Consider the following 24,437-nt stretch of genomic DNA (forward strand, 5'->3'; position numbering starts at 1 on the left):
CTTTCTATCGCTGTATACTTGAGTGTTGACCATTCTCCAGAGAGGAGTCCCGTTTGGTCTAAGAGGCTACATTTTCCTAACCTCCAAGGCCACCGCCGCGAAGGCGCCTCAAGAGAGCCTCTTTCGTGTCAAAGGGGGGAAAGCCATTGAACTGGAGAACAGCCCCTGGCTTTTGATCAGTTCATAAGTTAAAGTTTTGCCCAGGCCGCTTTTTTTTCATGCAAATCGAAAAATCTTCAAACACTGTGGAAATTCGGCTCTTTCGGATGTGCCTTAATAGGTAGTGCTTTTAACATGCTTGCAAAAGGACTGGCTTGAAAGACCCTTAAGAGTACTGAAAGGCACGCTCGATGCCCAGGTGTAGACGGCGGTCCTCCTTGAAGCGTTTGTTTTCGGACCAGACTAAAGTTTTGTATATTTGCTGGAAACTACATTGACTCCCAATTAAGGGATTAGGATGAAGATTATCCTGAAATTCCCACAACGCTTTGCATCACCATCGGAACTTGTTAGCTAAAATCAATGCTACCTCTAAATTTATATGCATTCACACAAAATGTTTTTCTTCTCAAAAGTTCTCCTGTCAGGTGAAAGCCTTCACACCCGTTTCATGTTCTGAGTCGTGTCCGACGGCGGTGTAAAGCTGCTCCGTTATTGGTCCAATCCAACCATGACACCCTTCCCTCCCTTGCCTTCCATTGCTCTGTGACTCAGCTGGTTTCACTTAAAGAACATGGAGCGAGAAGAGGGGGGGGGGTCACGGGGTCACACCATGACCTCATCAAATTAGCCCAAACGAGTGAGGTGTTTAGCACGAGTTAAAACAAGTAATCTGAATGGCATTAAATGCAAATGCAGCGACCATATGCTCACTTCAAACATGGAGCCATCCCATCTCGCTAACCCTAACCCTAACCCTTTACCCACGCAGAGCCCCCCTTGAATACACATCACATGACTCAGAGTTGGCGGCGCTGTTAAGATGACAATGACTTTCCGTAAAACATTCCCATCCAGGTGTTTGATATCTTTTTACGGATAATCGACAACAACTGTAATCGCTTTGGCTTTGAGCGCGCTGATCCGACCTCAGTGTCACGTGCGTTCATATCGCTTGCCATTTTGACCTCAAACTACCAACGCGGGAAGAAAACAAAGGACGCTTGGAAATGTCGAAGAACAAAAAGGATTCGCAAGGGTAATACCTTCTGCTCGAGCGTAGAAACGCTCAGCCATGTGCCTCTGATAGATGGGAGCGAGGCCCTGGTCAGGTTGTGAAGATTATGGGCCAAGACTGATTTCGTACCCTCGGGCGGCGACTGAGCCGGGAACATGTGGCAGCTCATATGTGCTAATAAGCACCTGTGGAGAAGAGGGGGCGCGGTGGTAGTGAAAAAGCCCGGCGGGCTCTGCAACCGTGCCACCTGCACAGACCTCCACTGTGCCTCTGACTCACTGAGTGCTGCTGGGAAACACCAAGAACACATCTCCAGCTCGTCAAGTGAACATCATTTTGGGAATCTGTATGGAATTTCCTGTTTGACTTTTTTTTTTTGCAGCATTTCCATATGATTCTCTCCCAATTGACTTTCGATTGAACTTTTTCTTTCCTCTTTTTCTTCCACTTGTAATGATTAGCTGTAAACACAAAATACTTCCTGCAATTAAAACGCATAAGCGGACGGGTGCGAGTTATGTTAATCCGACAAAAAAAAAAAAAATCATTGAACAACAAGTGCTGTGATTACTTCTTGTACAGCCGCCTCATTTACACAACTCTCAGTGACACAAAATAACACTTCTGAAATGAGTAGCATATTCAGGCTTGTATAAAAGTTCACCTTGTTTGAGTGTGTGTGTGCGTGTGTGTGTAGTGGAGAAAGATTTAGCCTTCATCTCATTGAAAACGGTGCACAGCTGCTGATGAGGAATGTGAGAGCAAAAAGAAGACATTGTGGGAGAAAGTGCTCCTGTCAATCAAAAGAATTCTTAATAAATTTGTTTAAGCTGTGAAAGCATTCTGACGGAAAGAAACAATGTTCCTCATGTGTTCTCCATGACCACCAATTCTCCTCAACAAAATGTCCAATCAGACATGATATATTTTTTTTCATGACATTTATTTTTCTTCTTTGCTTTGAGTGAGTTATATGTCGTAACTATGACAACACAAGGAGGACTAATCACTCTCTATTGATTTACTACTGTGTTTCATAATTCTCACATCTGGATTTCAAACATAAATACTTCTCTGCATTCTGAGAATATACAGAATTCTCATCAGCACAAATGCCGTCTTTGGGATTTAAGAGAAGGCACCGTGGACGGACGCTCTTTGTGTGCGTGAGTTTTTTTTTTTTTTTTTTTCACAACATAGCGTAACCCATTTTGGTTACCCAAACAACATTCAGCTTTTCAGGCAAATCAAAATTATTTCTATTCATTATTAGCACTGTAGTTTTATCTCGGGTGACTCAATCCGACACTCCACATACGTTATTTCTCTCCTAAAAGTTAGTTGAAACAATATTAATAAGATTTTCAATTTAAATTTTAATTGAACGCCTATATCAGAAGCCTGAACTCATTTCTTTAACAATTATTGAATATGTTTGAGAGGGGGGAGAAAAAAATGTCAGTATCAGCAAACAAGTTAAATAAGTGCACGTTATACCAAACTGTACATTTGTCATTCCGCGTTTAACTTGGGAAACATTCTGAATACACATCATTAATTAAAAAAATTCGTGTCATCTCCAAATTCAATTTGCAGTGTGACCTTAATTGACAGCACAAGTTTGACTGTTAATTTTGCTGGCATTTGAATCCACTTGACTTATCTGGCTGTCACTCCTTTTTTTTACCTTTTGCAGCAAACGGTGAGAAAATATTAGTCAAAATCATTTCTCAGGTTGATTGTATAAATTCCAAATACATTTGTGACATTTTCTTGACTTTAGACTTGGATTGTTTACATTGTAAATGACCCCCAAACACTAACAATTTGCTTTCAAACCATGCCATGACTTTACATTACAAACTTTTATAAACAGAGGAAGTTCTTCATTACTTCACGATTCCTCTCACTGAAAATCATACTCATCTCTTTTCCGGTTCTTCGAGGAGCACGAGGCCTTGATAGTGACTCCGCGTTTGAGGCGACCCCCTCCTTTTTTCCTAAATAGCTTCAAACGTAAGAGATCCTGATCAGTGCTTGAAGTGAAGGAAGCATAGCAAGAGCATGAGATCAACCCCTGGATTATTGGGCCATTGTCCCAAAAGCAGCACTCTCCATTTAGTGGAGCGGGTATTATACCACAAGGAACACTATTGGGATTAAGCGGTGCCCCCTTTCACATATGCAACAAATGACAAAGGAGGAGATTGGGCAACTAACCTGCTGTTTAGATAAAGGTACTTTAATAATTGCTAACCGCCTCTTCTGTCGCTCCATTGTCCACTGACAAGTGGCTGTTTCTAATTGCTGACAGATTTGATTTTTCAGCAACAGCGAGCGCTCTGTTTGTGGCCTTTGCATGGAGTAATTACTCCATCCCTCTCTCCCAACTGGCACCTATTTTTTTGTAAATCGTTCTCTTCCCTCTGTGCCTGAAAAGAAAATTTTCCCACTCCCTCCAGCACCTTGTAATGCACTCGATTACAAGAATTGATCGGAGTCCAAACACTGGCAGATTGTGAATGGCCTTAATATGTTGCTTTGTATCAAATCATCACAAGCAGGCTAATTATCATGTTTATGCTTAATTGCAAATGGTGGTAAAATCAGATTCCTAATTAGGAAACCATCAGTGACAATGTTTGACATAGGAATGGAACCCCTTTTTTCTTTCAAGATTTAATCACATTAAACGAATGTCAAAAATATGCTAAATTATCTTTGATAAAAAATATTTCACACCCTTCATTTTTTTTTGGGCATTCTGGAATTAAAACAAAAAAATTTTGATATTCCCAAACGTTTTTTTTTTAAATTCATTCGGTAAGTGTCCAAAAGATTTTTTTATTATTTATTATTTATATATATATCAAAAGTTTTTTTTTTCATTATTATATTATAGTCATTCGGTAAGTGTCAAAAAGAAATTAACAATAACCGGTGAAAGTTTGCTGTAAAAATTGACTGAAATTTTGGATACATATCTGCAAAATAATAATAAGCTTTACTTACACTATGAAGTCATATCAAAAGAAAGAGTCCATACTTGTTTTGCGATGGTAGGCTGCTGCCTTCCTGGGGCATGCAGGCTGCATTTATTCAGAGGAGAGCTAGAGGGCTCACTCCAAAAAGCAACACACGAGGGAGAGGAGGCTTCGTCATCACCATCACCACATTAAAAAACCAATTATGCCACTAACAAAAGTACACTTTATTTTCACTTAATGCAATTAGTCATTAACTGTGATTCTAAGTTCTACATTTATACAGGCTCCCTTTCTCTGCCAATTATTCATAGTTTCATGTTCATAAAGCATTCGCACTTTCAAAGCAAACATATTTTCAGTGCTGGTGTCTGTGTTAATCATCCAACCCACACATTTCATGGATTAGTCATTCACATTGCATGAAATATGAGACGGGGTGCAGCTCTGCCAGCCATGTGCGTGCCCATTATCCAGAATATTTCTGTTGCACACTTAGAAACTGTGCAAGTGTGTGTGTATGCAACTATGAATATTATACACACACGTATATGAATATATATATATTTATAAAAATATATATATATATATAAAATGTATGAGTGAAAGAATACAATGAATTCTAATCCCGCCAATAAGCAGCTGCAATAATTGTGCATTTCATAAATGACGAGCAAAATACAGAAATATTTAATCTGTCTTTGCATTGATGTATTTTAAATAGCGCTTGAGTATGATGAGCATCAAATTGGCATTTAGTGATGGAAAATTGCATATTTGTGGTAAAAGTTACATTAGAATCAGATTTTTTTGGATGCATCAGAAAAAAGGTTTAAACTCACACTGAAATTAAAAATGTTGAGGAAAAACTTAGATGGTCAATTAGTAGACAAACACATGAAGAGTAATCAGATCCAGATTATTCATCATTTGAAACTTTTCCACCACAATGTTACACCAAGAATTTTTTGTGAATAAGAACTGAGATAACTACAAAACTATTTGTGAGAAGATATTCTAAAAGGAGTTGTTAAATATCATCAGGAAGCAGCAATTGTACATCACAGAAGGTCATGAGCCGCAAATTGCCAATCAAACATGTCCGCTTCGCTTAATGTCATCTGACTAACCTTTTGTGGTTGATATAACGCAAGAATGAAACAGTATTAGAGCATCTTTCCATCACTGGCCTTGACCTTTGTTGTCACACTGACAAGATGAATCCAAAAATGATCTGGTGTCACCAGTATGTCACCATCAAGCAGATACTTTTATCAATTAATACATACATCCACGTGAACTGTCCATAAAACGGACTGAAAGTGCATTTAACATGCTGTTGTTAAAATCAAAACATCTGGCAGACACGTTAACTTCATGTATAAGTTATCGTGTTTGGAGAGGACAGTGTAACTGTGACATGTGCTTTGGCCGTGGTAAGGAGAGCAAGAAGGATGTTGGAAGACCAACAAAATGTCTGACCTGACTGAGGAACCACTCTGGGGAATGATGACTACAGATACCTAAAGTTGATTGAGACATTTTCGGTGACTCATAGCAACACACATATATAGTACACACATGCAAGTCATAATTCTTTATAAGCCTCTGGATAAAAAAGGAGATATTGCCTTTTGTTATCTGAATGAGCATATACTGCAAAACTTCATGTATGACAAAGCAGTTTTCCTTAAAAAAAAAGTGTATTTAATACTAAATCAAGGAAACTGATCTTGTTCTTCTCTTTTTGTTTCCCTTTTTTTTTAGATGTTTCAGAAATTAGAAATGACGTGATCTTTGATGTGTGTATTTATATTTTCATTGTGTTGGATGAAATATTATATGATGATCACATGTGAGATTGCGTGAAAGAAATCTTGTTTTATGCGCAATCCTGTACCTTGAAATGAATCATTTGAGACATTTACTCAATGTTGGTACTGAGATAATTGCTTTTATAAGTGAGAAAAAAAATGTTAATTTCATATTTAATATAGGCAAAAATGCTATGAAATGAGAAGCTGTGTGGGATGCCTATAGCCTAGAAATTGGTAAAGAGCCATTCCATTCTGCTTCTAGCACCAAAAGCTTGTAAGTATTACAGCTGGCTCTATTTTTCCGTAACACGAAGGTGTGTGTCTCTGCAAATTCATAAACATGATGAGGATTTTATTACATGCAAATGTTATCCCATTTATTATCCACTTACATGCTGGTGTACTTTACATACTAATGGTTATATGAAAGACATTTGAATCATAATTTAGATTTATTGCCGGAAAACATTTCAGGAAAACATTTTGGGGGGATGCTTAAAGTATTAGACTAAAGCGACATTTATTTAGTCGTTTCTATTTGTTGACAAACATGCGATTGCCTCCCGAGTAGTTGTGATAAATGATGTCATTGTGTTTGGGCTGACCTCAGGGCGTACAGATGTGGGTGGATGGCAGGTCGGACGGACACCTGTTTCCCTGCCCCACTAAACATGACCCTGCTGACCCTAAACTGCGCATAAAGTGAACTAAATCTCCTGCAAGATGGGATACTGTATAGCTTCTTTAGCGATGTAAACATAAACATAGCTGGATCAAAATGTGCAAATTTGTGTTGAAAATGTAGTTTAAAATATTATTTGGGACCCAATGAGTTTATCTTAATCTTGAATAATTACTATTTCTAATATGAATACTTTTTTAAATAATTGTAATATTTTTCACTATATATATATATATGATATATATTTCTTTAAAAAAAATTTTCTCTCAGAAATTCTTAGTAAATTTCACAAGTCCCACAAGACTCATTTACTGCAGCTCATTAAACGGCATTCAGTTTAACAAATTTTGTTGTTCACAAATTTCAGCATTTTTATATGATCAAACTACAGTTAAATCTGGACACCCCCCCCCCCCCCCCCCCACACACACACACACTTGCATACTCTTTTTGAGGTTAAAAGGTGGAAATGAAGACTTTTAGGGAGTCACCAGGCTCTGGCTTAGTGGCCAGTGATAGCTCTGCTTTTCACGCGAGAGTCGCACATCTGCATCCATATATCAATGAATTTCCACAAAAACATTCCTGAAAGCAAAAGCGGACGTGATTTATGTGCCTCTCTCCTTTTTTTCATTGAAATTTATTCTGGATTTAAACTGATCGCCCAACTAAAAGTTAAAGACCTATTAAATCAGTCAGTCCTACAGAACTTGTACATCACATTCAAAGCATAAATTTAGGAGCCCCCCCCCCCCCCCCACAGCTGGAGCTGCTAGATATTACTTTAACAATATAATACAACATATATGCTATAATGTTAAATAATGTGGTTTCAACCACAACCACATGCACAAAAGAGGATGACAGCCCTTAGGGGCCTCAGCTAATATGGTCGAGCATGCGGACCAAAAACGTATATGTTGAACAGTTTACGACCTTGTGAGTGAGTGAGTTCATACCATACTGCGACCTAATTTATAGACTGATATTTTATTTTCAAATGCGGCAATCTATTCTCCGGCAGTGCATGGTAATAAAAGGATACAGGTGATGTTGGAATGCCGCGTCTTTCATGTTTTATCTCACAAAGGAGTGGCGGACTGGTATTTTGTTTCCGTGGAGGGTATATGAAGGTGTTTGACTTATTATCAGATCATAGGAGTGCCATGACCTGTGTGGATGATAAGCACGCACCTGGACATTTGCTTCATACAATTCAACGCAACACTTTCGAGCTAATCATATATTACTACCAAAAATGACGTGTGTGCTGATGGTTAAATTGCGCCTCGTTTTAAAGGTGCAAATAAATAAATTTATAGTACAGTATTTGATAGATGATCTAGCCAGTGCGTAAAAACAAAATATGAAATAAATAAAAACAATTTATAGTACAGTATTTGATAGATGGCCTAGCCAGTGCGCCAGGCCGGTTGTGTGCACAATGGTGGTGGAAGCAGCACCACGATAAAACCACCAGTCTGGTGTGTTTGGTTAAGATGCACTTGTCAAGTGGGCTGACAATCACATCTGTGCTCATTCAAGGGAACCTCTTATCTCTGCCTCCATGTCCCACTCAGGAGACATAAGCACTTAAGATGTTTGTATGATTTTGCTCTCAAGTAAAGTACACACAGCATGTCACACACTCATGTGTTCACATGAACTCACACTTATAGACGGAAATGGCAAAATTACACTTTTACTTGCTAAAAAAAAAGAATTCAGGTAAAAACAGAAGTTGATCTCAAACAAAACCCAGGAGGGGGAAAATTTTGTTTTCTCCAAATTAATTTCCGGTTGTTTAAATCACTGTTTTTAAGTTGATCTTGCGCAATTGTTCAAACGTCGAAAGAGTGAATCTAGGCTTGTTGCAGAATGACTCATTCATCAAAGCAGGAAATAATAAGTTATTATTTGCTGTCTTTGTTTCCGCATACAAAATTAATATTTGTTATGGGCGTGGGCTTTATCGCAGCAGTCGTCTCTTTTATTATCTTGTACTTCCTCCATTTTTGCCGGCTTGGAGGGGAAGTGACGTCACACAAGGAAGTGAAGCTTGCATCGACAGCAGTTGTCAGCATAGAACAACAACTGCAGCTTCAACTAAGATTATCGTGCAGTCATTTGCCGTGAAAAAGAACAAAAACCTGCATTAATGGAGCCCGAAAATGTTGCATTGAAAGATCGCTATTTATAACTCCGAGGTAAGAATCACTGATCTATAGAATCTCTAGAACTCTTAGCACAGCAGTTAGCCTTTTGTAGCTAATGTGATTTAGCTTGTTTGATTAAAACAATGGAAAATCTGAAATCGCTGTTAGCTTCTATTAATTGCTAGCGTTAATACATCAAATGGCATTAATTGTTTGGTTAACATACTTGTTATTATTCAGTTATTACGAGTCATTCGGTTCATTTCATGGCCAGCACACCTTGTGTTATGGTAATAACAATGTAATCTTCTTAATTGGTAGAATAGTTTTGACAAACTAAATGCTCTGCAAATACAACCATTTTAGTAAAATTAAACAATGCCATGCCTTTAAACCTGCTGCATCACAGTTTGCTGACAGGACACACCATGATGCATCTCAGGATGTCGTCATCATGTTGTGGTAAATACGCTATAATGATGATGCAATTATGTTAACCTCATATGTATGTTCTTTGACAGTTAAAACTGAATCATGTTTCATATTTATATTTGCAACATTCCAATATTTATCTTTTTTTCCCCCCATAATCACCCAGCCCTAGTGTGTAGGGAAATTACTCCAATGTTGTTTAGGAATTGCCAAATACACAGAGGGGTGTTATGGTGAAAAAAAAAATTCGCCTCTCATCCCGCACCGAATGAAGCAAACCTGAAATATTTTAATATCTTGTATTACTGAACATTTTTTTTTGTGTATATACATACATTACTCAGTTATAAAGTGGAATTTAAGAGTCGTACAGTAATCCCATGTTACCTGCAGTGATACTGTTAAGAATTGTATTTCTCTTTTTCTGTGTTGATCTTTGATTTTTTTTTTTTCCCCTTCCCCCTGCAGATGACTCAGCAGTGGCTTGGATTTCTGGGTTTTTGGCCTTATGAAATACGGCTTTGTTTTCTATGACTTTAGGGTTGTAACAATAACATGAATAACTCATTGCTAAATATTTTTTTTCACATGACACACTTATTTTTATAATACGACTATTGAAAAGCAGTACAGACAATGTCACTGGGTGAGCAGTCTCAAAAGTGGTTTCCAACTCATGTCCAAGCCACGGTTCTTCAAGCTTCTGGTTTACAGCCAAAGGGCAAAAATGGCACCAATGATGCATACACTATCATCCAGCTGGGCAAAGAAAAGTACTCCACATCAGTGGCAGAGAAGACACTAAACCCTGTCTGGAGAGAAGAAGCTTCCTTTGAGCTGCCTGGGTTACTTTTAGATGGCAACCCAGAAATCTATCAGCTATGCTTCATTGTTATGCATCGGTCCTTGGTCGGGCTGGACAAGTTCCTGGGTCAGAGGTCCATCAACCTCAACGAAGTCTTTGACAACAAGCAGCGGCATAAAACTGAGTAAGTACTGTCTTAGTAGGAGCAATGTAACATTTGATGCTGCTGTAAATCTGTAATTCACTAATATCTCATTATTATTGCACGTGTGAACGTCCCTCACAACCGATTCTGTACAAATGTTTTAACTATTAAAGTGAAAAGATAATCTGCTGAAACGTGTAATATGAATCTTCTGGACTGTCAGCAAAGAAACGAAATAGTTTAATATTTATTACTTTTTTTGTGAAATTCTTCAAATGAATAGCACTAAATGGCTAGTTCAAAACTAGTGGAGCTGGCTGAACATGTTATATTAGACAACCATCCATCATCTGGGTCATGGGTGAGCTGCAACCTATCCTAGCTGCCTTTAGCCAGGAGGCAATTTAGAGTCTTCAATGAACCTAACAGGGTATATTTTTGGAACGTGGAAGGAATCTCAAAAAAAAAAAGCTTTCTTGGCTTCCATTTTTATTTCCACTGACTGATGAAAGACTAATGAAACGCCGGTTGCAGACAAAAAAAAAAAATCTTGCTTTTCCAAAAACCCGAAGAATAACCGCGTAATAATTGCAAAATAAACTACAAGATTAGGTTGATTTGCCCCTGATGACATACATACGTGGTTTTGCCTAACCCTGCATTAAGGAAACAGGAACAGATCAATTAAATTGGATCTGGTGTTAATTAGCTCTCCAACATGGAAATACATTAGCACTTCCTCCCTGCGTATCAGTTTAGAGAATTGCAATATGTTATAATCAGTGCGAAACTGGGAGCCCCCCACCCCCCCTTTGTGCCTGAGTTGATTCACGTCAAGATTGTGGCCCTTTTTAGGCCGAGTGTTGCTAATAGATGTGACCCTTGTTGACCTATTCCCACACCGCAGGCAAATCTGACAATGACACCAGGGCCCCGGATACGATGACCACATTTCGCCGCCGCGGTTCATTTGCGATGTTTTTGAACTGACCTATCGGGGAGGAAAGACTGTCTCGATATCTGAGCAGGCAGCCCACCTGTGTTTGTTGATTGTAAGGAGTTTCCCAGCGGTCCAGGGGCCAAGCTGGTGGATTGCGGTTCCAAGCACAGGGAGGTTTATCTTGGCCTTGAGACACACTCGAGCCGCAGTCCCGGCCGGCCGGCCCTGGAGCAGCGGCATGCTGTGGCTGCTGATCTGACTGAGCGTGGCGTGCAGCCTGGGAAATGGACTCGGGCTACCAAGTCCACGAGCTTCATGGTTTAGAATAGCACTCATCAGCGCTTTGAATCAATTGCTTCCATTACCAGATTCTACCGTCTCACAAAAAAAATAAAATACTGTGAATAATGACAATTATTTCTTGGTGATTTCCGATTAGATTTTTCAGTTCTTTCCTTTTTATCTTCGGGTGCTGTGTTGTTGATTGATGGCTAAAGGTTAGGGATGTACAGTACATGTTTTATAAATAGCAGCTTCCTGGATTGTCCTTTCTTACGCTCCTTCTAACACAGATTAGCAATGCATGAAATGGCCGGTCACCCTGCGATTCAATGCCCCAGTTGCTTCCCTTTGCGGTTGTGAACAAAGGGCAGATTTGTGCAAATGCCACTTTTATTTTCAATGCACAAATCCCATTGCTTCCAGTTGAAAACGCAGGGAGGTTAAATGAATAGGCGCACCAAAGGAAGCCTGAAATACTCCTATTCAACAACATCTTATTTCTTATATTATGTTTTAGAATGAATAATGTTGGTCTTCTTGAATGACATGTTCTCCAGAAATCAAAGCATTTGAGCCTCTGAATTGATGTCAAGATTTTGGATTAGTATGCTCAAATTAACCTTGTATCTTGAGTTCTGCTTAAATGGATCATAAACATAGATAAATCCTGTCATCATTTTTCTTTTTTCATAAAATGTCCCCATTGAATATGCTAAGCTTTCTCCATTTTCATTTTAGCTGGTATACCTTGCAGTCCAAGCCATCAAAGAAGCTCAAGGAGCGAGGACGCATCCAAGTCAGCATCCAGTTCATGCGGAATAATATGACCGCCAGTATGTTTGACCTCTCCATGAAAGAGAAGCCCCGCTCGCCTTTTTCTAAACTCAAGGTGAAAATGAAAGGTCGCAAACACGACAGTGACACGTCTTCAGCCATACTACCTCGCTCTGCCGCATGCGACTTGGATCCTAACTATCATTCGCAAGCACGAGCCCAGCCTGAAAGCAAGCCGAAGAGGTCGCTACTCTCTGGTGCCCAGAAACTCTCTGCGGCCCACTCCATGTCAGATCTCATTGGGACCCACTTTCGACCCAAACTGGACTCAATGAATTCCATTGAAGAAACTGGTGAGTAGATTGGAGTAGCAAATGTTTGAATTTATAGAGGTCACACTCCACTCGGGGAATTTTATGCCCAATTATTTATCCAGATAAATCAAATATTAGGGATGGCCAAATTACATGAATAGAATTTCCATGAATTTGATCTATCTTAACAAAGTGGTACCATCCATTTTGTCCATGTCTGCAATCTCTAAAGGCCTCTAAATATGCAATGACCTTACTTCTTGGTTCCAGGTACAGCTGGTCCTCACAGGCGTTCCCAGAGTGAGGTACCAGGCCTCCAAGACAACGAGGCACACAGTGACCCTTTTACTGATATCAGTGACAACCTGCCACAAAAGTATGCCACGCTCCCACGCAACCGCAACCCATTCGAGGCAGAGCAAGGGCAGCTGTGGGACAAGTCCAAAGAGAAAAAGGAGAAGATCAGCCTGCTGGAACGCATGACTGGAAAGAAGGATGGTCGCAAGACCAGCAACGGGGGTCGCTCGGGCAGTACGGGCAGTTCTGGAGACCTGCGATCCCCGAACCCTTTTGGTGGCGACTCGCAAGTACCCGCTAACCCTTTCGGCAACTACAAAGCAAGGTACTTGATCATGTTTGATACAGTGCCATGTTTTTTTTTTTTTATGAACTGGAGATCTTTCTTTCCCATGACCATGAGACAGGTTGACAGCGTCCAATCTACAGGATGTTTACAGTATTCTCATTAGCCTCAGAAATCTTCTCTCATGGACTCAAGTGTTTTTGTTTCCACCGGTCCATGTTATGTCTTTTCTCGGCTTCCATCGAGAGTTGAGGAACACCGAGACCACATCGTGCTTCATCTGAAGGGAAGGTGTCATTAGAAGCTCTTTAGAGAGCTTTGGCTTGATAACAGAGCCCTCTGAGCATAACATAATGAGATCCTTTAGAGTGATAGACCACTCAATTAACCGCTTATCTTTATAGGTCCATCATCTTAAATGCAGGCTTTATCATCAAGTAGCTCATTGGTCACTCGTAATTTAGCGCATTAATATATCGGAGCGATGCATAATTAAATGCATTTCACATATTGCAGTTGTCGTTTAATGTTAAAGCACAACAATCGGATTTTACTGACCTGTCCTTTTGTTTGATTTGCTATACAGTGACAAAAGGTCGACCGGAAACGAAGACCTTACCCTGGGCCAAGGGAGCAGGGAGAGCCACGCCATGAAAAACGTGAGACAACAACACGTCAAAAATCACAATTCCTCTTGCAATTCGATCGCATGTTGTCACTTTGCCGTCAGCCGAAAACACAAGAACGGACTTGTACAATTTTGACACTTTCGTAATGGAGAACGAGTCTCATTTGACGCGGCAGCTGGTGACATTGATCCCCGCGGCCTCTAAAAATTCAGATGTGCTATTCGACTAATTAGCAGCTGCACACTCATATCGTGCCTTCCCTGAATATGAAGTACTTTAAAGTGAAATATTCACAAGTTCAATCGTGTGAGCGGCACGGCAATACATGACTTTTTTTCGAATATGTCCACAATACTTCTTATTTAATGTCTCTATTGTTGGAAACTTTCAAATGTTTGTTCGACTACGCATGCAATTTAGGAAGAGAAAGGGACGCCTAAATGAGAACGAGGATGCCGATAATGGCTTTCGTCACCTTTCTCGGCGAGTGTTGAGGTCTGTCATTATCCACACATGTGCCCTCTGCACATGGCGCACTGGCTGCAAGAAACGCCAGCTCCCATTTCCTCCTCTTCAAGGCCTTAATTAACCACATGCACGGGTGGCGGGGGGGCGGGGGGGGGATAACACACACATTTCAAAGGATGAAGCTTTTAAATTCTCAAAGCTGAGCTCATTAGAAACGGTAATGACACAACTGGAGTATGGCAAATGTACGCCTTATCTTCTCAACTACCCATCGTATGGGAAACGGTCGGCGTTACTTCGCCGGTTCACGGTCAAATCTAGACCTTTACTAACAGCTGCTGAAGTTCCTTTCGTTGGACGAAAACAACAAGCTCACGACACCCAACCTCTATTCGCTATGTTGGTCTGGTTTCCCTTTTTTTGTCTCAAATAAGCCCGAGGTTGGTATCTTTTAATTTGATGCAATTTTCAAAAAAAAATCTTTGAGACTTTTGATTCTGGCCTGTGTCCTTCTTCTCCTAAGTAGCCTTTGTGCTCATGAAGCGATAAGACACCTGGCAAATAGTCCAATTGGGAGCCATTCGGCATTGTCTTGACTCTGCAGCCGTCTTTGACTGCTGAGGCATGGGAGTACGGGATGATAACTCCGGTATGTTAAACAGACTCGAGCCTTTGCGGCGTTATCGATTTGGGGGAGGATGACCTGCATTACGGCGATAAAATGCTCCCTCATTAAAAAAAACGATTGCGGCTCCTGTTCTCATACAAGAGTTCCCAAAACAGGACCATGATGCTGGTCCTCGTACGGCTTAGTTTGTGTCGGAAAAGTTCCAGGACTGCCGTCACCGAAAGTATATTTCAAATCAAGAGTCTTCTACAGTCCATTTTGACGTTGTCTAGGTCTTGAAAACAAGTCCCCTTTGGTGACCCCAAAAATAAAACCGCTGATTCGCCAGTATCCTATGACGACTTGAAATTGTTCGGACCAAAATTGTACTCTGCAGTATGAATGTCACGTTTGGATGAAAGAACTTTTTATGATCTGTTTTCCGTGGCCAGGATGCGATGCAGCGGAATGCGGCACCCTATCGAAACTTGTCCTTTGAGGAAGTGGTACAGGAACTCATCAAGCAGAAAGAAGTGGTGAAGAAGAAAGACGCCCACATCAGGGAGTTGGAGGACTACATAGATAACCTGCTGGTACGTGTCATGGAGGAAACACCAAGCATACTGCGGACACCTTACGAGCCTAAGAAAAGGGCAGGTAAACTAAATAAGAAGTAAAAAGTGCTGACAATTGACGACAATGAAAACCCGTGGGGCAGTAGATAGAATAGAACACAATTTTTTTTTCATTAAGTCCAATTACATATCTCCATCTGTTAAACGTGACCAATACTGTGCATTTTTCGGTACGTCAACCAAATGACTCATTTGGGTGCATTTAAATCAAAATGCAGTGACTCACTTCTGTTTTCCGTTTCATTTTTGCACTGGTGAGGCAACGGCTTTCTGTCGCACACTTAGCTTCTATCCGAAGCCCGAATTATGTTTACTAGAAGCTGCGGAATTAAAAAGCGATTGTAATGAAACCGTTTGTAACACTTGCGTTTACACTCGAGCACACATCTTAAGCCTGCTACCGTTTAGTCAGAGCTGTGTCCTCACATTTGCTATCCTCTCTTGCTTATCAATGAACAAAGTCTACATTCTTAATCCTCAATTGCGTGTATTTTTGTTGTAATTGTGAAGACTATCATTTAAGGGTGAAATCTTTGAACTGGAAATGATCTTTTGAAGTGCAATAATCCTAATTTAAGCATTTTGCTGGATGTTATGCTGGAATGGAATTCCATAATGTCATTCTGTCTCACCTTTGAATGATGTTGGGGAATGTTTTTATTTTCTACTCATATCCTTTACAATCAAAAGTACGATTGATGATCGCGAAACTCTGTTACATTTGAATACTAATGTATTTGTTAAGTACTTTATGTCAGATTGCTACTGCATCCAAATGACTTCTTTGGTCTTACACTGGTACAAAACGGTTTGTATTATGGATTTGTACAACTATGTGTAATCCTAATCTGTTGAAATCGTTTTTTTTTTTTTGTATGTAGGCTATGTATTCTATCGCCGGCCCGTTTCTTTGTGTATCCTCCAAACGCAATCAATATCATAATGTCTTCCCTCCAAAGTCAGTAAGCACCAAATTTGTAGGCATAAACTCATTTGACACTGCATTTTCTTCAAATTCAATTTAAATGAGACTGCTGATTCTAATCAGAGCAAAATGATGACCTCAGCAGATATTTTGTGTGCGGAAAAGCTACAAAAAAGGCGTATGCACTCATTTTTAGGTTTATCGTGGAAGTAGCCGCGGTATTGAAGCATGTGTTGTATCGGCAAAAGCCAAAGTTACATTTGACAATTCGATTCTCCTTCTCATTCCTGCTGGAGGTGTTCCAACTTTGCTATATATATGATACCAAATTCACAGGTGAGATTGTGTTTGTTGTGGCAAGCAATCTAATTTTCTGCTGCCATTTGAAGTCGTTATTTTTACCTGAATGTATTTGGTTTCGGACAGAAAGCCAAACTCTTTTATTAGTGAATGTATTTCAGTTGTGTCATATGTAGAAGATCAACAATGTTGCCTTTCAATTATTTTCTAGTTCCAAATAGGCATGGGATGATTTTCCTTTCTGATGGTATGGAGAAAAACATTACAGTATTAGCGTATTAAAATTACACCTCGAAAAAGATTTGAACATGGAACCCAATTTATTTTATTTTAAAAAATATGGAATCCTCTCCCTGTTACAACTCGCCCCTCCCCTCTGTGCTTAGCTGCTAGCAACCAATCATAATTTTTTAATGAAAATTGATATCTTGACTATTTAAAATCACGGTAAACCATCAAACAGGTACAATCGGCCCATGCCTAGTTCCAAAGAAATATTATTATTTTTTTTTTTTTTACACAATTGCGGTATAATGGTGGCAATCTGCATGTACGAGTTAACCAATAGCCCATTTTAGCATGTATACTGTACTTAAAATGTAGATAATTTCCATTTAGGAAAATCCCCTCACTGATTGCCTTCTAATATATGCTCTAGTTTGACCTCTTGTTACACACTCGTTCCTACTTAACTGCTTTAAGCGTGTACGCGTAGTTAGCAAGTTGAAATGGACCTTACCTCCGCGCTTGTAATATTCCTATTGTATTCAATCGTTGTAATGTCACACCCCTTTATTTAGCTGATTTATAGTTCATTTTGTTGTGCTTTAAAATATCTAAAAATGCATTCACTGTGGATTTCTAATTGTAGTAAATCCGCCACCTATTTTTCATTCAACGTAATTTTCACACTGCGATATAAAATTCATTCTCAGGAATTCAAATTATTTTACAGCTCAGGCATGTTTATGACTAAAGATGATCCTACAAGCCTAATAGATTCCTTCCATGTGATAGACAACATGTAATTTATGTTTATTCCCACCAGGTGCCTGCAAAGTGAAGGCACGCAGCAGCTATCTGCTCTATTCAAATGATGAAATATGAATACTAAAGATGAGATACATTAAACATTGAAGACATTTGGACCCTGAAGGGGATTTAGTTCACATGAAAGAAAGCAATTGTGTTGAAATGAATTCATTTTCTTTTTTTTTTTTGCCTTTTAGCTTGATTGCAACATTTGCTTTATGCTGTAATATAATTTGGTCCTTTGGTAGATGTCAAACGGCTGTACGTAAATCTAAAATGAAGAGCATTTTGAAATCATTTTCTAGCTCCACACTGAAAGGGGGTGACTATCATTACTATATTTCTTCTTAGCAGCCTCTTTGCATAATATTTTCCATCCAACTCAGTGCGGCTTTTTGAATATGCAAAACACTAAATATGCTCCGAGGTGATGTTTCCTATAAAATCCGCTACTATTTTACACATCGCCATGTCTGATTAATGTGTAGAATTCTTCTTGGTTGATTAAGTTTGGATGAAGCTGATGCACAACTAGTGGTGAGAATTTTTTTTTTTCCCGCACTGTTCGACGCAGTTTTAAACAGATTGTATAACTTTGAGCAACTCCTAAATATGTCCTTGGTCCCCCCCCCCCAAAAAAAAGAAAGAAAAATCATCCCTCTGCCTTCTTGTATAACTGGTAAAGTTTAATTTCAATTTGTCTTATTAAACACAACTGCTTGTACAGCGTGTAAAGTTGACCTTCCTGAAAGGTTGGAGTTGTAGTAAACTGACATATTACATTAATATTTGCCTTCAGTGGCCAGTTTGAGGTTTTTAAACCAGCATGTTTGGAAACAAGGTTGTATTGATTTTTTTTGGGGGGGGGCAAGGGGATTTAAGAACACAATTGTTTTTGTTTTTTTTTGAGCTTTGGGCAAAAGTAGGGTCATTGAGAAATGCTGACTGTATGTCAAGTGCCAATCGTCTCCTTCAAAAGAATACTTGTACTTTATAATTAAATAAAAATCATTGAAAGCAACACTATTACTACTGCTGTAATTAAATTCCAAAAGTACTCTGGATGTTTTGAAAGGCACACGCAAGATTGTATTGTCCTTTTCAATAAAGTCGCACTAAATACTTCTGACTCACTTTCTCTTGTTATTTTTGTTAGCATGAAATGTGTGCATTTTTATTTTACAGTGAATTACAAAACGTTATGGAGAGTCCTTATCCTCTCAAAAATTTATTCTAATAGTAATTTAAAAAATGATCCATTCTTAATTATGCCGAGTTTTGTTTTCATCTACCTTAAGCAGCTCTTTATTTCGTTACTTTGTATATTGAATATAATCGGCCAACTATATTTGAAGCCGTGCTCACACAGCTGATTCACTTAACATGAGTCATGATTAAATTTTCAAGTCATCTGCCTTGGAAGCCACCGAACACAAATACGTTTGTAATTGGGCTTTATTTAGGTATCGCCTGTTGTATTCATCCACTAATTGGCAAGCTCATTGTCGTCTTTAGACATACATCATCGGCTCCGATTACAAACGTGGCAGCTTGTGCAACGCTGGCACGTGTCACCTGAGTGCCATCCTAAATTCGAACCTTATGTGCTTTATATCATATTGCTGTAATTTGAGTAAATATCCCATAAATGTTAAGTAAGATTCTGTGGATAAAGGAGAGCCCGAATGTGCACGCCTTTTAAATATGGATGGGCGTCATCGTGGGGGGATCAGTGTCACCATGCACGCGTCTGTGGATGGGATGGGATGGGATGGTCTCAGGCAGTCATGGAGAAACCTGTTTGCGGAGAAATTCAGCAGATGGATGAGGTGTTTCAAGAGAAAAGCAGACTCTTATGGCCAGCCGCCCTGAATTTGTTGGATGGACCGAGGGCCAGATGTCAAGGTTAACCCCCTTCAACTCCCCAACGTGGACTCCACCCTGTTCTCCAAAGCGGGACTCTTTTGTTGCATAGTTAGCCCCATCTAAAAAGCTCAGCTGGTGTTTGGGATAAATCAGGTGTCAAACGTGCTGTCGATCCTAATGTTAGCTATTGTGTTGAAGGTATTGTCTCTTTGATAGCTGCCACGCGTCTGGTATCAAGTGAACAAAGACAGATGACAACTAGTGGAAAGACACAATGTGTCAACACCAAATACTGGCCCCCCTTGACTCATTTAGATCACAAAGGGTACCTCCATCGAATGGCGACGGCGTAAGGGTCAATACAAAAATACTTTCCAAAAATCTTTTAATTGATTGGTTGTTGAGGGAGGGCCATGTAATTAGAATGTTCAATACGGTGATGATTACCCCAAAAATATCTATATAATATTGTGAATTTAAATTTCCTTTTTTTTTTAAATCAATAACTTTTAAGTTATTGTTCAGCACACTTAAAATTAGCAGTTAAGAAAATAATACATTAATTTATTAAGGTATGTACATACAATACTGTAGAAAATTATCAAAATTATCCAGTAGTTTTATATATATATATATATTATAACTTAAAAGGGCACTGATTACTACAGAAAACTAAGTTTGCTGTGAAAGTAGCAGTACCAATTTTTGGGGGTTAAGGTGTTTCATTTTTGCTAGTATGTTTTTTTTCCTGCAAACTTTAATTCGTGGTCATCAAGCAGGCTAACAGCATCACACAGGTTGCTTACGTGAAGTACAGTTTACTTTGCAGTGGATAGATCCCAGTAAAACTTTACTGCAATAGCTTGCTCAAGCCATGCTAAAACTAGAGTAATACAATCAATCAATCAGTCATCTCCTGACTTCACAGCACAGAGGAGCCCTGCTGGAATGCTGCTAAGCTGCAGATGTACCAGCCAAATTACTCCAGAGGGGGAATTACCAGGCCATAAATCCAACCGTCATGAAGTCTGTAGCCTATTTCACGGTAAGAAGAAAAAAAAAAACTCCATGCAACTTGTTTTCATTACCTCTATAAAGTGCGTTTGCTTGTGAGGTGCTCAAATGGCTCAGGACAGATCTAAACATGTTTGCATATAAACTACATGGCCTTGAATAACATAGACCTCCATCATGTTGTGGCAAGCCTTTTTTTAAAAAAATGATCTATGACATAGGCGTCAAACTCAAAACCAGGGGCCAGATCTGACCTGTCACTTAATTGATTGAGCCTTCCTAAAGCGAACAAATTGTGTCTACGTCCTAAAATTATACTAACAAAAATCTCAATCAATTTACATATTACACTTAGCATCGTAATTTTCTCAAGTTATAGTGATTATATTTGTGCTCATATTAAGTCACCTGCTGGACCTTTTTGAGATTCAACTAAAACCGCTATAAGTGCATGGCAAAGATGAAAAAAAGTCACCTTCCGAGCATAAACACTCATCTTTCTATGACCACCAAAAATACCTTTTTAAAAATATTATCATGACAGTTACAAATGTTATTTAGAAAAATCTGTGCAGAAAAAAATATTTTTATGATGGCTAAAATGAATCATTTGGACAGCTATTTAGATTATTTTCTGAAAAAGGATAAATCCAAACAAACTCGGGTTGTGTGTCAGAAACCGGCTCATCTGTATTCTACCCAACTACAATATCCCTTGGCCTATTTTTTTTTTCAAACAAATTTCATGAAAGTGGCAGGTAAACAGAAAAGGGAGTCTAGTCAACACAACCACTGGCATCAGACAGTTGGCACCAAACGGGCATCATTATTACTAATTAAGATGTATGAATATGTTGTCTGGCCCTTGACTTGCCGTTTGGAATGGGACAATTTTTCCACCAAGCTCGGAAAGTGCCAAGGTAGACAAGGTGAGGGCATGGGTGCACGTTATTGTGTACCTTACGTGTGCCCTTTAGCTCAGCTGGCATCCATGGAAGTGACGCCTTTATGTGCCAGCAACTAAACAAGCCCAGGCTTGAGTGGAGAATTCACGTGTTTGGGCTGTGATCAAGTAAAGTGTGCCAATGTCTTTGAGTGGCAGCTTTGGGGGTGCTCCTTTCCACAGCTGCATTCTCTGGTGCACCATAGACACTTTATGGTGACACTGCCAAAACATCACAGGTTGGTCTTCTAACAGAAATTATTATTGGGCACTACAGCTGCTAACTTGAATTGAGATATTATTTATGTTTTTTTTTTTCGGGATTTATTATCTACGTCAGGGGTGTCAAACTCGTTTTTTTTGCGGGCCGCATTGTAGTCATAGCTTCTTTCGGAGGGCCATCATGACTGTCAACCCAAATAAATGTATGAGCACCCCATATTATATACAGTAAAAGCTACAAAACAAACTAACAAATAACTAGTTTTCAAATCAGACGAGTAATATACTAAATTGATTACTTTTAGTTTTTTTTTTAAATCACACCATGCTATTTTGAAGACTTAAATTAACCAAGTGGCACCAAAAACTATATATGTGCTTGTAAATATAAGCGAAAACGTTTTTCATGCCACCACTAAAGTACTATGCTTGACTTTTTTAACTGTGTGTACACTGTACAATTGTCTTTTGTTTGTAGCTCAGCTAATAATGTCTGTAAATGCTTGTAAAGCTTTTCTCGATCGTTCTGGGAGTTGACTTATTTTGGATGATTAGTGTCCGCTGCTTCCTCGGCGCTCACCTTTGCAGCATTTGACGACGTGGGTCTCCTGATGCATTTATCATTCTTATTGATGCGTGTCCCGTGACCCCACGCGTCCCATCTTCAATCCGGGCTAATCACTCAGAATAAGTGAAAACACTTGTGGGATTGCGCAAACTATACTTTTGTCGCCCTTTTTTCCATGAGCCCATTGTTTCAAAGTGGACATGTGGCAGACTTCTTATTTTTTATATGTTTTATTTTGAAAATGTCAATAGTTAAGTATTATTTGCGTCGTCTAATAATAATAATCTTGTATATACGTAATTTAAAAAAAAGACATTTTATTAATCTACTGACTAGACAAAAAAAATCAATGAGGAAATATTCCACATAAGTCAATCCTTCTATAAACTACCCAGCTTGGCTTTGAGCCAGCTGGATTTATTTTTCAAACGTATGTTCACCGCAGATAATTGTGTTGCACTTCTCCAGACAGCTCGTCGCGTTTGAGTGACACGCTGCTCTCGGCCGTATGGCCTGTCATCGTCAGGAATTTGCATGCTCTTTTTCCTGCCTCCATTATTATTGACGCCATCCACTGTTTTGAAAGTATCACGTAGCTGCGTGAAGACCCATCACGTCTTGACTTGGCTAGCGAGACATCTTTGTCGAAGGCTAAAACGCTTACAATTTGCAAGCGAGATGAGTTGTCAAGCTTTGGAGACTTACGCAGGTGGCGCAATTTGTCTCCTTGTTTTGATAAAACTGAAGCACTGAATATTGGCAAAGTGTTGGTAAAGCTCAACGAGTGCTGCAATTAATTATGTGGCCTAAGTTTTGACACACATAATATTATGCTGTCACTCTCATGGACCTGATGTCTTCATCCCTTGGAGCTAATTTGTGGATGTCTGTTAGGCCTCTTACCCAAGGGTAGGAATCACTGTATGATTCAATTTATTAAGAACATTAATAAAAATCCACTGCAAAAGTCGTTTGTCTCGGGAAAACGTCATTCAGACTAGCTTAGCCAGATCCGAGGAAGCAGCGGTCGCAGACGAGTCGTTGGACTTGGGAGCGTTTGAGTCCCGTCTCCCCAAGCGGCGAAGCAGAACCAAGTGGAGAGCGCTCGGTGTGCCACAAGAGCACCATTGTTCTTGGTATTAATCAAACCGAAGAACTGCAGGTAGCATTTCTCGAGCTCGGCCTTCATGAATGGAGTGCTTTTTTAGCTGGCAGCCATTGGCCATCGGAGCTCCGAGAGGATGTGTGTCTGTTTAATTAGTGTGATGAGCTCAGCAGAGTTTATGTGCAGTGTCAGACACCAGGTATTAACCCCTCGGGTTTGACCTCGCAAGGGAGGGCGGCCGACCTCAATCTCGACATCTCTTTCTCTGTTCGCACTTTCTTTCGTTTTATTAGCGAAAGACAAATTATTGAGATGGACATTACACATTTTTGCTTCAAAGTGTCAAAAAAGGAACCAGTATAAAATAAGCACTCTCTTTTAATATCTTTAACCACAACAGTGTTTTCCTTAACGTTGGCTCGAATATTGTTGCTCTTAATTGTGTTTTTGCACACGAGAGGAATTAGCTCAGATTTAAATCCCTTTTTTTTTACTGTTGAGTTGTTTGTGCAAGGCATTTTTTTTTAGTTTTCTGAATATATGACTGATAATCGTGATGTGGTCAATGCAGTGACACACATTTTAAAGTTGGAGTGCACACAGAGGACACTTTCACTGATGAGTTATGGTAATGATTTAGAAAACTCGTTTGGATTAACTCCAAAATTGGTTAATTTCTCAAACCATCTGGCAATTATTTCAATACTTATGTGGCCAAATCCAGCCAGGGATTTTTATAAGAGGGCATCATAAGGATGTTCCAGCCAGACTTTTTGTAAAGAAACAATTTTCTGAACTAGAATTTTCTGAAACAACACATTTCCATCTAAATACCGTAGTCTGCCAAACCTTACGATTTAATTTGTACAGCTAAAAGCGTTACAGTACTTTCATAGATTAAATTATATGGCTGAACAATTTTGAGAAATAATCTACTTTAAATTGTCCTTAGGTGTGATTGTGAGTGTGGATGCTTATTCATCTATTTGTGCTCTGTGATTGGCTGGCAACCGATTGAGGGTGAACCCCGCC

At 39.3% G+C, this 24,437-nt stretch overlaps 1 protein-coding gene and 1 long non-coding RNA gene across 2 annotated transcripts in view; both read left to right on the forward strand.

Annotated features, from left to right (window-relative positions):
- Positions 1-8,694: 8,694 nt before the first annotated feature.
- Positions 8,695-18,816, forward strand: rab11fip2 (RAB11 family interacting protein 2 (class I)). The gene is made up of 6 exons (XM_088385375.1): positions 8,695-8,867; positions 9,717-10,237; positions 12,159-12,547; positions 12,779-13,130; positions 13,678-13,750; positions 15,248-18,816. Exons 2-6 carry the CDS (start codon positions 9,885-9,887, stop codon positions 15,470-15,472), a joined length of 1,392 nt encoding a protein of 463 aa, XP_088241501.1. The 5' UTR covers positions 8,695-8,867; positions 9,717-9,884; the 3' UTR covers positions 15,473-18,816.
- A 1,662-nt stretch (positions 18,817-20,478) lies between these two features.
- Positions 20,479-24,437, forward strand: part of LOC148393087 (uncharacterized) — a 38,600-nt gene continuing 34,641 nt past the window's right edge. The window contains exon 1 of the long non-coding RNA XR_015860482.1: positions 20,479-20,598. This is a non-coding gene — a long non-coding RNA (uncharacterized LOC148393087). The remainder of the gene's footprint in view (positions 20,599-24,437) is intronic.

This window comes from Syngnathus floridae, chromosome 9 (assembly GCF_059516105.1).
Source record: "Syngnathus floridae isolate MCC-2025c chromosome 9, RoL_Sflo_1.0, whole genome shotgun sequence".
Lineage (NCBI taxonomy): Eukaryota > Metazoa > Chordata > Actinopteri > Syngnathiformes > Syngnathidae > Syngnathus > Syngnathus floridae.